The sequence below is a fragment of the Mobula hypostoma genome, chromosome 13, assembly GCF_963921235.1.
Source record: "Mobula hypostoma chromosome 13, sMobHyp1.1, whole genome shotgun sequence".
In the NCBI taxonomy this organism is placed as follows: Eukaryota; Metazoa; Chordata; class Chondrichthyes; order Myliobatiformes; family Myliobatidae; genus Mobula; species Mobula hypostoma.
The window spans coordinates 5,862,220-5,876,909 of NC_086109.1; the positions used below are offsets into that span (position 1 = coordinate 5,862,220).

Below are 14,690 nucleotides of genomic sequence, written 5' to 3' on the forward strand. Positions count from 1 at the left end.
TCCCTATGTCAGAGCTGAAAGGGGATGGATCATGGTTTGTTTCAGAGCCTTTGCCTCTGACTGGCAATTCAGTGAGACACTGAAGTCTCCTGCAGGAACCCACTCCATTGGACACATACACATATACCCCAGGGTACAGGGTTGGCTATTTATGACTGTGCCAAGGAACATTGTGGGGATTTCCAGTCACCACACTATAGGTAGTATGTGGTCAGGCTGGAAGAGAGTATGGAGGAGATCCATCTAGCAAAATGCAGAGAGAACTGGCAAGTTGTCAGGAGGATTGAGGAACTGATGGGATGTCTATAGAAATGATAGCATTGGTTAGACTGGGACCATACCCAAGTAAACTCAAGAGTTGTCTCCTACTTGCGCTTAATCAAGCAGTAAGCAACTAACACTCTCTCACCATTGTGCACAAGTGCACACACCTGGATTGGAGAACTTCAGATATGAGGAGCGACTGGACAGGCTGGGATTGCTTTCTCTGGAGAGGAGGAGAGGGAGGGGTGATCTGATAGAGGTTAATATAATTATGAGGAAAAAACAGGGTAGATATTCAGAATCTTCTGTCCTTGATAGGGGCATCAAAAGCAAGAGGGCATGGGTTTAAGGTGAGAGGAAGGAATTTTAAAGGGGATTTGAATGGAAAGCTTTTTTTCTTACACGGAGAGAGGGTGATATCTGGAACTCACTGCCAGAGGAGGAGTTTGAGGAGATTTGGCATGTCTCCAAAAACACTTGAAAATTTCTACAAATGTGCATTCTAACTGGCTGCATCACCCACGGTCTGGTAAGATGGTGAGGGGGGTGGGTGGGAGGGGAAGAGAGCAACTGCACAGGACACAAGCAAGCTGAATAAAGTTGTAAATTATGGGCACTAGCCTCCGTAGTGTCCAGAGCATCATCAAGGAGCGATACCTGGTATCCATCATTAAGGAACAGGTACAGAAGCCTGAAGGCACACAGTCAGTGATTCAGGAACAGCTTCCTCCCCTCTGCCATCCAGTTTCTGAATGGACATTGAACTCATGAACACTACCCCACTACTTTATGATTTCTTTTTGTGTACTACTTATTTAATTTAACTGTTTAATATATATAATTACTGTAATCCATATTTGTTCTATTATTATGTATTGCATTGAACTGTTGCTGCAAAGTTAACAAATTTCACGATATATGCCAGTGATATTAAACCTGCTTCTGATTCTGACTGATCTGCTCCAGGTCTCATCTCTTTTGTTCCAATTCCCTACAGCCTTCAGTTCCATGAATGTTCAAAAACGTTATCTACTTCCTTAAATAGCTTCACTGATCCAGCTTCCACAACCCCGCCACCCGAACTTAATACATGCACAAAGTATTTTGGGAGAACTGAAAAGGTGTTATATGGCTGTTACTGTTTACCATCTATTCTTTCATAATAAATGTCAGAGGGATAGTATTTGGACGAAGCTAGAGTGGATTGTTCTCCGTTATAATAGGACACACGAACTGAATCATCCCTTTTGAATCATGCCCTGAACCCACAAGACATAACCCTCACTTCTACGAATGTCCTCACACAAGATTTTCCAGCATTGGCCCATGGTCAATTTTCTCAGCTGGCTGCAGAGGGCTGTAGACCCAGCTCCATCATGTGCACTAGCCTGCCCAGCCTCGAGGACCTCTTCAAAAGGCAATGCCTCAGAAAAGTCCACATCCATCATTATGGACCCCATTAGCCAGAATATCCCCTCTTCTCATTGATACTACTAGAAATGAGGCACAGGAGCCCGAAGATACCCTTTCAACATTTTAGGAAAGGCTCTTCCCCTCCACCATCAGATTTTTGAACAGTCCATGAACACTACCTCACGATTTTGCTCCCTATTTGCACTACTTGTTATATATTTCTTATTGTAACATATTGTAATTTTTAATGTTTTGCACTGTACTGCTGCCACAAAACAACAAATTTCACAACATATGTTAGTGATAATAAACATTAATAAACATGATTCCGATTTTGAATGTCACTGGAATCTGTTTTACCTTCACTTCTTCCCATAGGTCCTTCTCTTCCTTCAGGACTCTGCTGGTGTGAAGAGGTGTCTGTGGAACCTGATTCGATTGCTAAAGATTGGAAATACCACAGAGCAAAATCAGTCCCCATTTGGTGTAACAAAACAAACTTCCGTCAATTGATGAAACCACAGACTACAAAGGTCATTTTGAAAGTCTGAAGTTATTTCCTGAGTGAAGCTAATCGAATATTGAGAAGCGTGGTGAAGATGTTTCCTACAGTGCTGGAGTCTAGGACCAGAGAGCATGAAATCAGAATGTTCCTTTAGAACAGAGATGAGGAATTTGTTTAGCCAGAGGCTGGTGAATCTGTGGAATTCTTTGCCATGGAAGGGTGTGGAGGCCAAGTCATTGGGTATATTCAAAGATTCAAAGCTTCATTTTATTGTCAAGGTACATATGCAGAATACAACTCTGAGATTTGTCTTCTCTAGATAGCCACAGAGTACAGAAAACCATATAAGTAGTTGAAAGAAAGACATCAATCATCCCCCCAAACGAAAAGAAAAAGAAACAAAAACTTGCAAACTCCAAACACCCCCAACCCCTCCCTCACACAAAAACTAACAGATCACCCAATCCACAACAAGAATGGGCGAGAACATGAACCAAATAGAGAATTGAAAGAGGCCAATAAGAACCACATTCCGATTCCTAAATCTCAGAATTTCGATAACACCTCTGAGAGCATCGCGACCCAGCAGCCTCTCTGAGGGCAGCAGAAGGTGGATAGCCTTGATTAGTCAAGGCGTCAAAGATACGGGGAAAAGGCAAGAGAATGGGGTTGAGAGGGATAATAAATCAGCCATGATGGAATGGCAAAGCAATCTCGATAGTCTGACTGCTCTAAATCTGCTGCGATGTTTGATGGTCTTTTGGTCTAAAAATTGGAGAGGAAAGAATTGGTGGAAAAATATGGAACAGAAAGCTGAAGAAATGAAAGCTTAAGAACCATTTAATGAGAGAGGAGAGGCAGGAAGTCATATTTTGATTGGGGAAGTTTCAATTCAAATCCACATGTGCAATGAACTACGTACATTAATCCAGGGATGGTTCATGAATTCCATGATGGTCATACGTTGCGTTGGCTCGGTCTTCAGGAGATGTCTGATCAATTGCTTGGCTGAAAAATTCAAAGAAACAAACTCAGTGGGGGTTAGAATTGCAATTGAATCTCAGTGTCTCAGCTGTGGCCCTCCCCCAGCACATCCTTCGACAGTATTGCATGCTGATGAAAATGGGGCATTTCACTGATTTTGACATTTCTGTGTACATGTGACAAATTACGCTACTATTTCTCTTTAATCTTGGCAGGCCAATGTCCCTGGATGAGCAATAGGCGACTGAAGGTTTAAAACTCTGTATAATTTGCTGCTAGGTGGTGGGATGGAGAAACAGCTCCTCCAAAGGACCCTTTCTGAATTATTTTCATAATCTTTGAACTGTTATTAAAGTATGGATCTGAGCCATTATTATTATAATATCATATGATAAGGTATTTTTTCTTTTTTCTTTACCAACCAGCTCATTTTGGTAGCGGGGGTAGATTTTTCTAAATAAAATACAATTATTTGATTTTATTTCATTTCATAATTCAATCTTTTTTTGTACATGATTGATTTGGAATATGGGATACTGTGATTTAAATGTAATGTAATTTGTATTATTTACTTGTATCCTTATGAATTTTGTATTTGAATTCATGCAATTTATATAATATCAATAAATATATTGAAAAAGCATAAAAAGGTTATGGGGGAGATGGCCGGGAACTGGTTGAGGAGGAGATTTAAAGAAAGGATGAGCCATGATTAAATGGCGGAGCAGACTCAATGGGCCAGATGGCCTAATTCTGCTTCTATATCTTATGGTCTTATGGTAATGTGCTCTTTCCCTCCGCTAGACTGCAGGTCACCCTTGGGCGAAGTGTAGCACCTCTCAGCCCCTTAATTGGGGTCAGGTAAAGCCATGGGAGCAGGTGATGGATGGTCAGATGAGCAGCTGGTGCACATCACAAATCCTGGTTATGTGACCACTTAAGGCCAGGCAGACAATCTCTGAAGAGTGTTGATGACAACGGGGGTCACCCATCTTGTAAAGACACTGCCCCGAGCCAATGCCAATGGGAAAGGCAAATCACTTCTGTAGAAAATTTGCCAAGACTAATCACGGTCAAGACCATGACTGCCCATGTCATACCACACGGCAAATAATGACAATGATGAATACATCACAATGTGCTCAAAAAGGAGAATATGACAATAGTCTCAGGCAAAGTGTGAAGATCTAGATCTAAACTAGTTCAAAATAGAGCTCCTAATATTGCGATAATGGAGACAAGGTGTCATAACTTATCATAAAGTACACACAAGTGTACATCCATTTGAACACAGACAGCTTTCCTAACAGTATTCAGTCACCTTTGGGGACAGAACAGAACTATTCTGCTAAATAGACATCCAATCTGTATTTGGTTTCTCCAACATAGAGGAGGCCAAATTTGGTTTTCTGGTCAACATGTATGATGGCAATCACTGTCCGCCTTCTGGAGGGTAGCAGCACTGTATGAATTCTCCGTCTGGTTGCATCCATGGCCGAGTGATGTCATGTCCCCCAGGGCAAACCCCCACCAGTCACACACAGGTCAGGGAGATCGTATTGAACTGAGGAATCAGGGACCTCAAATGCTGAAATGTGGAGCTACAAACAATCTGCTGGAGGAACTCGGTGGGCTGAGCAGCATCTGTGAGGGTTTCAGAACTGATGCAGGGTTCTGAGCTAAAACATCGACAATCCCTCTCCTCCCACAGACCTTGTTCGACTCATTGAATTCCTCCTGTGGCTATCTGTTGCCCAAACCCTGCCGAAAACTTCAGACACACCAGACTTCGAGATGATGTGGGGATCAGTTGGGCTGAAGGGCCTGTTCCCTGCAAGACCCTGTGAATCTATACATCGTTCTAAAATGCGACTCTTTTATGCGAGTACATACAGTGGTATAATAAGCCTATCTCACCATGACATAATCTAGGGTATTGGGACTACAGATCTGAATTATAATAGAAGGCATTTAAAACAAATAAGACTGGACTTTATTCTCCTTTAAGTAAACAGTTAACACAACACTGCTAAATTATATTAGTGTAAGTATGCAATGTTTATTTTCAAAAGTAAAGTTTGCTTGTAGAAATGTATACCCTTCTTCACACACTCATACATGAAGTAAGAGAGGCAGGTATAGCAAAGCAGCTTAGGAGAACTGGACTACCTTCCTCCGAAACTTCCGACCACTCTGGATTTGGAAATTCATACTGTCCCATTCGGATTCGTCTCTTCATTCCAGGAGAGATGGCCAGTCCATGGTTGGAGTAGAATGGAGGATATCCACATAACCTGGGTGTATCGGTAGAGAGAAGGGCCGTTACAGACACAGTTCTCAACCAAACTGAACCAAAGATCATCTCCAGCAATGAGTAAAGCATCTAAAACTTCCACTGATTCCATCAGTTATAGTATAACCATTATTTTGATTCAAGGAGTGTGTCCCCTCTGGGATGGCGAATTTTTTGGCACTGTGGTGTAGCAATGAGCCAACACTATTACGGTGCCAGCTGTAAGATCGGGCTTCAATTCCTGATGCTGCTGTAAGGAGTTTGTGCATTCTTTCCATTACCATCTGGGTTTCCTCCCACATTCCAAGGACATAGGGGTTAGGATTAGTAAGTTAGGGGCATGCTATACTGGCGCAGGGAATGTGGTGACAGCTGCCGGCCAGCACAATCCTCACTGCTTTGACTTGACACAAATTACACACTTCACTGTTTGTTTCAGAGCACTCATGACAAACAAAACTAATGTAATACTCTGTTTAAGATCATACTTTATTTTATTAATACAGTTATGCTGTTGGGCATTTTTTACTGATCTTCTCAAAATGCAAATCTATATATAGAAAAAAGTGTTTCTTTAATTACATTATACAATTGAGTTATTTCATTTTTGCTGTTTAAAATAAAATTAAAACTCATTAAAAAGCTAGGCTTGTTGAATTAGTCAATAGGATTTGCCATGTTAACATTTTGGCCAATAAGATGCCCAGGAAAAGAACGGGCAGTCAATTTCTACAGAGAGCATGGGATTGAAGGAGTTTCAAAAAAGAATGGAAATGGACAATAATCAGGGCGGAAGAACATGATGAAACACTCACAGAACCAAATTTGGAAGGACGGATACAGAAGTCAGAAAACCCTTGTGCTGACTATTGTCTCACGGAGAATTTGCAGATAACTTTCAGTTAGCCAGCTAGCACACAACATTGGAAGCGTAATGCCTTTCTCCTTGGATGTTGTGTGGAAATTTATTTATTTTTGCTTGCTTGGACTGGTTCTTCAACGCAGAACCGTTTCGGTACCGTCAGTAAGCAAAGTGAAGCAAACTGGATTGATTATGCGACAATGAACGAGCTCCAATGATTACATACACGCTATAGACTGGCCCTTATGTGATCGACCCTTTTCTTTATTTTGTTTGCTATAGTTTAAAATATTTTATCAATACAATTTCAATCTACATTTATACTGGTGTGAGCTAAATTATTGCTTCCTGGCGAACAGTAAATTTGCATGGGGATGTCAGTATTCATACAAGTAATAGTCTTATTTTTCTTAGAAGAAATATTCAAACTTTATGTTTTTTTCTGTGTTTACCCGAATCATATGCATCCTAGACGTTTATTTACTGGTATGGCCTCTTCATCGTTAATCCCCATGCATCACAGAGTTAAGTTGCTGATAGTTGCATTCACAATAGTAGTTAACTCATTACGAGCCTACGGTGAGGGTATTACAGTAATATTTGCTTTCTTTCTTTAGTAGAAAGCGTTCTTATAATGAAAGTGGTTAACAGCATCTGTAGAAGGTGCAATCAGTCTAGCATCAGGAATGATTGCTGGTTATAATTATCATGTATTTGCATGCAGCGAGTGTTTTAGAGTCTGTCAAGCGTTCATTGAATACTCAAGCGATTCTAGCTTTAACGAGAGAATAATGTTTCAGTGCTGTACCAAGGGAATGGTATATTGCCAAAAGCGCAACCACTTCAAGGTGTCAGCCCAGTTCCCAAGCAGAAATAAGAGATTCCTTGCGTTAAGTCAACAACTGTGACACAGTCGAGTTGCCATCTCACAACACTAGAGACTCAAGTTCAATCCTCACTTCAAACCTCCGGTGCTAACTATATGGAATTTGTGCGTTCTCCCTGTTTCCTCCGGATATTCCAGATTTCCCACCTCCCAAAGACATTCAGATTGGTAGGCCAAATGGCCACTCTAATTTAGACCATAAGATCATAGGAACAGGATGAGGGCGTTTCGGCCCATTTCGTCACAGCTGATCAATTTTCCCTCTCATTCCCAATCTCCTGCCTTCTCCCCGTATCCCTTCATGCCCTGACCAATCAAGAATCTGCCAACCTCTACCTTAAATATACTCAATAACTTAGCCTCCACAGTTGCCTGTGGCGACAAGTTCCACAGATTCACCACCCTCTGGTTACAGAATGCAGGCAGGTTGAAGAATCTGGGGGATCTGATGGGAATGTGGGATTCATTTGATAGCGGTGTACTAGTTGATAAGAAGCTTAGATTGAGTGGACAGTCAGAGACTTCTTCTAGGGCGGAAATAGCTAATACCAGGAAACATAATTTTAAGGTAGGAAGTATGGTAGGGGGCAAGTCGGTGGTAGTTTATTTTTACACAGAGAGCTGGGTATATAGAACACACTGCTAGGGTTGGAGGTAGAGGCATTTAAAAAACTCTAAGATAGGCACATGATAGAAAGAAAAATGGAGGTCTACTTTGGGGGGAAGGATTAGAGCATGTTAAAGGGTTGGGCACAGCATCTTGGACTGGGAAGCCTGTATCATGCTGGACCCTTCTATATTCTAATTTAGGATTAGAGGCAACGGATGATCAATGGTGTGTGTGGAGTTAAGGCTGATTTATACTTGTGCGTACCAGCTTACGCCGTAGCCTATGCAAGTGGGATACGCCGTTGTGAGCATTTATACTTGTGCGTTGGTGTGTCTGTGTCGCTCTGCAATTCACTGCCAAAACGCTAGTTGGCGGTGGGATTTCGAAGCCACTGTGTTGAGTTTCTTCGTGTTGAAACTCAACACGAAGAAACTCAAACTTTAAACAATGGCAACTGAAACTGAAGGAGGGTGAATTTTCTGTGCTTGTCCGGCCACTAAGAGACATGAACGAGGAAATGCATTTCAAATATTTTTGGATGTTGGCAGGTAGATTTGACGATTTAGTTCATCATCTCCAACCATTTATTTCACATCAGTGTATGCACAGTATACTCAGAGACTGGCAATCACCATTCAAGATTTAGCTTCAGGTAGCTAGCTACAACTGGCATCGAGCACAGGGTCCTCCAAAATTTTGGAGGTCTGTAAAGCTTTATGGAAAGCATTGCAGCCAGAGTTCCTTCCCTGCCCTTCAGTCGCCCAATGGGAAGCTATTGCAGCGTAGAAGGAAATGTGATGCTACCAAGCAGACCAATCACAGTTGTTTCGGTCTGCGTTGCCGCGATGCGTAGTTACATTTGGGGAGAGGTGCGCGTTAGGCTTCGGCGTAGGGTAAGCAGCTACACCGTACGTACAGCGTACATTTGACACACAAGTATAAATCAGCCTTTAGTCAGCTGAAGGGTCTGTCTCCACGTTGCATCTATCAGAAGAAACCTTACCTTGGACCTCAGGCAGAATTTCTTTCTCAAACAACACGGATAAACGAATTATGCTGCACAACAAAGATTTTGCTTCCTGAATACTTTTGGGTGTATCTTATGGATTTTGCACAGCTGATCATGAAAATCACCTTCAAATTTCCTTATGATACACCATTTTTTTTTAAAATTTGCCTATATTTGTTATTTCAATTCATAATTCAAGTCAGAGTAACTGGTGCAAGATTAAAGAAGTCACTTTTGTTGGTCCACAAATCAATTCGAAGAATGTCTAGTGAGACCAGAGACAATCACATGGAAGGCATTCAAGTTATGTTCTTGAAATTTTTCTTGCCAACTACAGAGCACCAAACCACTTGCAACTGTTTGACAACATAAACAAGAGAAAATCCAAGCAACACACATAAAACGCTGGAGGAACTCAACCTGGCCAGGTAGCGTCTATAGAACAAAGTAAAGCATTGATTGTTTACTCCTTTCCATAGATGCTGTTTCACCAGCTGAGTTCCTCCAGCATTGTGTGTGTGTGCTGGTTGACAACATGCTTCAAGCATACAAAACCATGTCACTGAAGATTCATTTTCTGCATTCCCATTTAGATTTCTTCTCTGCTAATCTTGGCGCTGTCAGTGATAAGCACATTGAAAGGTTTCACCAGGACATTACAGTCATGGAGAAAAGGTATCAGGGCAACTGGAATCCCTCAATGCCGGCTGATCATTGTTGGACACTTAAGCAAGAAGCCTCAGACGCTGAGTACAAACGAAAATCATCAACAAAACATTTTTAGCTTAGTCGAACTATTGCAAAGCATCTGCACCGTTATGCAACTGAATGCGTTATATCAAAAGAAAGTTAATTTCTTGTTTCTCCGAATTCCTATGTGATAAAGGTCATCTGAAATCATATTTTTGTTCAGCTTCAAGCAAAAAAAAAATTTCTGAGAAAGCAACACTTTTGAAAAAATTTGTTGTCCAGTGAAATCAATCACCGCTGTTCAGCCTTTTTGGTTTTGTTTCCGTTTCCTTCTACCCGTGAGAAAACAGACTTCAGAAATTGCTGAAAAACCCTTTGGGATGTCCTGGGGTCATGGGTGATGCCACACCATCGCAGGCATTAATTTCAATATTCTCAATAACTGCTCGAGAGAGAGTGTAACAAGGATCAGGTTTGCAGCCAGTGCTTGTATTGGGTCTTCGTCTGCTATTCTGCCGGTCTCAAATACTGCAAAGGTTACATTGACATTTTGTTTCTGACGATGGGAAACAGCAAGTGCTGTTATCAAACTGAAATGACATTGAGACTGTTCTCTGTTTCAACCAACACATGAAGTTTAACAGCTCGAACCTTGATCATCTTGCATACAAGGGTGTGTTAGATCAAAATCTGGCATATGAAGTGGGGAGGGGGCAGGGAAGCAAGTACTGAAGGTGGGTGACCCTGTATTCCAGGGATACAGTGTAACTTTGCGGTTGTCTTTTTCATAAGTTCTTGTTAAGTTTTGATTGAACTGTGAACTTTTCAGTGCAAGTGCAAAATCAAAACTTCAAAGTCAGGGGGTGCGAGAAAAGTCAGTGATTTTCACTGCCATCTGCCCGAGATGGAACACCGATAGGTAACACCATCGAGAAGATCATTTCAAAAGCAGCACTTATTTATGAATTCTCAGGAATATAACAGCATTGAAGGCACCGTGAATGTTTAATCATCTGTTAATGACACACATCCTGTGTTTCTAATTGAAATTCTCATTAGTTGACATAATCTGGCACATTTCTACACTTGGATATAGCTGCAGAAGATTTAAAATATGTATTAATTCACTCACGGACCAAGCGCCTGGAAATGAAAGCTCTACGTCAGTGAATGGCAAGGAACGAGGCGAAGAATGAGCTGGTTCAGCTCGCTGCTCCGCGAGGTTTACTCGCCTCTGCGCTGAACTGAGGTTGTGGCCTGCAGCTAACGAGCTGCTGGATCAGCTGAGGTGATGACTGGCTTCACGGCTGAGGACTCACTTCCATGAACTTTAGTCATTTGCATGATTTGTTGTTTTTTCTGCACACTGGGTGTTTGATGGTCTTTCAATCAGTTCTATTGGGGTTTCTTTGTTTTGTGGCTGCCTGTAAGGAGATGAATCTCAAGGTTGTATATCATATACAAACTTTGGTAATAAATGTACTTTCAGCTTTTGATTATTGACCAAGCATTAACTTGGCGTTTCTCTCCACGAATGCCACCTGACCTGCCAAATATTCCAAGCTTTGACAGCTACTATCAAAGGTAAACTCAAGACAGAATTGACTGCCTTTTAGCTATGATGGAGGGGTGAAGATTAAGGGTAAAGATTAGCTTTGTTTGTCAAGTGTGCATCAAAACTTTGAAACATACATTATTTGCATCACATCAAATCGGAGAGGACTGTGCTGGGCAAGTGTCACCACATTTCCAGCCTGAACGTAGCATGCCCACAATTCACTAACCCTAACTGTACGTCTTTGGTATGCAGGAGGAAACCAGAGTATCTGGAAAAAGCCCACAAGGTCATGGGTGAATGGCATGGTTATGATTGCCTTTATCAGTCAGACAATGAGTTCAAGAGTTGGGAAGTTATGTTGCAGATTTTAAAACCCCGGTTGGGCCACATTCGGTTCCGATCGCCCCATTACAGGATGAATGTGGAGGCTTTGGAGAAGACCATAAGATATAGGAGCAGAATTAGGCCATTTGGCCCATCAAGTCTGCTCCACCATTTCATTAGGGCTGATCCAATTTTCCTCTCAGCCCCAATCACCTGCCTTCTCCCTGTAACCTTACTAATCAAAAACCTATCATCCTCCACTCTAAGTATTCCCAATGACTTGGCCTTTGCAGCCATCTGTGGCAATGGATTGTACAGATTCACCATCCTCAGGCTAAAGAAATTCCTTCTCATCTCTATTCTAAAGGGATGACCCTCTATTCTGCTGTTGTGCTCTCTGGCCTTGGTTTCTAGGTCTTAGGTCTATTGGAAACAGCTTCTTTACATCCACTCTTTCAATTTTTGAGAAGCATCTGTGGGGAAAAGGAACTCTCAATATGTTGGGCCAAAGCCCTGCATCAACGCTGGCAGTTCCCCTGCCCACCACAGATGCTGCTCAACCCATTGACAGACATCCCACCTCTCCCGGAAGTTCCGGGAGTCTCCCGCATTTTAATAGTGGCTCCCTGATGCCTGCAAATTATATACAATGTCACAGAAATCAATTTTTTTGAGAGTGAGCGAGAGAAAGCAAGCGAGAGCGCGAGAGAAAGCGAGCGAGAGCACGAGAGAGCAAGAGTGTGAGAGAGAAACTGAGAGCGCGAGCGAGAGAGAGAGAGAGAGCGAGCACGCGCAACGGCAGAGTGTTCCAAAAAAAAAAGAAAGTATAAAACGTACATCACCCCAGACTACAATAAAGTGTCCCCTGCCTAATAGGGGTCAAAAGTAATGACAGTGTTGCTCGCTGCACTGTTTGCAACAGTGACTTTTCTATTGCCCATGGTGGGTTAAGACTGTAAAAGACATGTTGAGGTGAGTTTAACAGGTGTCATTTGTTCATTAGCATAGCTAACGTTATTTAAACTAGCTGGCTAGCTGCTAAGGAGCTACTCTATTGCAGACATCCCACCTCTCCCGGAAATTCCGGGAGTCTCCCGCAAATTGATGGTGCTACCTCCCTGAAATCAGTTTTTGCAGGGTGGGATGTCTGCATTGACTTCCTCCAGCAGATTATCTGTTGCTCTCGATTCCAGCATCCACTGCCTCTTACGCCTGCACATGACTGATAAACTTTGAGAGTTATTGAAATGGGCGTTCCTTCTCGAAGAGGCTCCTTGTTGTTTTTCCCCTTGAGCTTGTAAAAACTAGTCCTAGTTTGGGAACACACTGTGCAAGTGGGGTGCCAACAGTGCAGAGTGTGGTGGGAGTGGACCTGGGAGTTCACAGCTCTCAGAGGCAACGCCCTAGTTCACAAGTATTTTTTGTGTGTGTCACTGCTTGACACTGGGTTTGAAAAATTGACACTCAGAAGCAGTGGGTAGATGAACTTGATAAAGATATGTTAAAGGATTTGTGCCACATTATCACGCAACCCAAGTTTCAGCTTTGCACTGAAGGAAACATTGTTTTACAAAGAAAGCTTCTCGCTGGCTCCTCTTTCGTTCAAGAGCTGCTGTCCACTGGCGTCATGTCTATCGGGCACTTACAGAATATACATGATGACACCCAATGACCACATATCACAGGATTTGTCATACTTCTCAGGACCGAGAACCTCCGGAGCTGTAAAGAGAAAAAAAAATACTGAAGGTTATTGTCCCAACCACTTCCCTGTCCACTCCACCTCCAACCCACAGCCCAAACTAATCCCGAACGTTGCCATGGCTACAGTGCTGAGGAAATGACTGGCTTCGTGGCCCCATGGTCATCTGGTGGGCTGAATGCTGGGTATTTGCTGTCAATGATTATTGCCATGCAGTGAAAAACCCCGTTTTGCAAACTATTCACACTTCAAACAGAGTGCATTGAGGTATAATGCTGTGCAAAGATCTTCACACTTTTATTTAGCTAGGGTGCCTAAGACATGCACAGTACTGTAGTAATTTTATATATTTGCCATCTCCTTGAGTGCTTCACTGTCAGAGGTGATGTCAGGAACACGAGAAACTGCAGAGAAGTGCTCTCAGCCCAAACCATCACAAAACATCCCTCCCTATCATCAATCATATCCATAGGAGACGCTGCCTCCAGAAGACAACGTCCATCATCAAAATCCCCACTATCCGGGCCATGCCATCTTCTCACAGATACAGGAAGCACAGTAGCCACACCACCACGTTCAAGAACAGCAACTATTCAGTTCTTGAATCAACCCCACTCACTACAGTTTAGCAACACCATGATCAATTTGATCACTTCGCACAACAACAGGCTTTTTTTTTTGCTCTAATCGTGTTCTTTCTCATAAAAATTGCATGTAATTTGATTTATATTTTTCTTCTGATGCCCTGTGCCTGTAATGCTGCTGTGAGTAAGTTTTTCACTGCACCTGTGCAGACACGTACCTGTCATTGTTCTTCTCTCCGTGCCTTGTGGCAACTTTGCCCTTTCTTTAGCATTTGTCTGGGTTTTTTTTTTAACAAGGCCAAGGTGCAAGCTCGCTGCCCAGCCCAGCACGGATGGAAAGCGTGCAAGGAGCCGGCCGGATTCGAACCAGGGCCACTCGCCTCGAAGTCCGGTGCGGACGCCACTACACTACCGGCCAGCGATATGAACTTGTGCAGATGACAATAAAATTAACTTTTTGACGTTGAATGTCACACTGTCAGAGAGGTGATGTCGCTCAGTAAAAAGGGACCTCTCCCTGCTGACCAGCCAATATTAAGAACAACCAATTTGACTGAATCACATTATCAGTTCCTTGTCATGTTTCTGGGATATATACTGCACAATCTAAATTGGTTTATTATTGCCAAATGTACTGAGGTGCAGTGAAGAACCCAGTTTTGCAGACCATCGATACAGATCACTACATACACAGCGCATTAAGGTACAATACTGTCTGAGACACTTAGATATAGCTAGGGTGCCTAAGACCTTTGCACAGTACTGTAGTAATTGTATGTATTGCACTGTACTGCTGCCACAAAAAAACAAATTTCATGACATCTGTGAGTGATGATCAACCTGATTCTGATATGAGTCTCTATTGTGGACTGAGAGTGGGAAGGAGGCAGGAAAAGGGAAATCATGGTTTGGAAAAGGGGAAGGGAGAGGGGAGGGGAGTGGAAGCACCAGAGAGACATTCTGTAACGATCAATAAACCGATTGTTTGGAATCAAATGACCTTGCC

General features: G+C 42.5%; 1 protein-coding gene across 1 annotated transcript in view; it reads right to left on the minus strand.

Annotated features, from left to right (window-relative positions):
- Window positions 1-14,690, minus strand: part of LOC134355386 (MAP kinase-activated protein kinase 2) — a 234,005-nt gene that overhangs the window by 13,006 nt on the left and 206,309 nt on the right. The window contains exons 6-9 of the mRNA XM_063065184.1: window positions 13,045-13,120; window positions 5,336-5,460; window positions 3,105-3,190; window positions 2,038-2,118 (exon numbers count right to left, since the gene is read on the minus strand). Coding sequence (XP_062921254.1) covers window positions 2,038-2,118; window positions 3,105-3,190; window positions 5,336-5,460; window positions 13,045-13,120 — 368 coding nt within the window. The remainder of the gene's footprint in view (window positions 1-2,037; window positions 2,119-3,104; window positions 3,191-5,335; window positions 5,461-13,044; window positions 13,121-14,690) is intronic.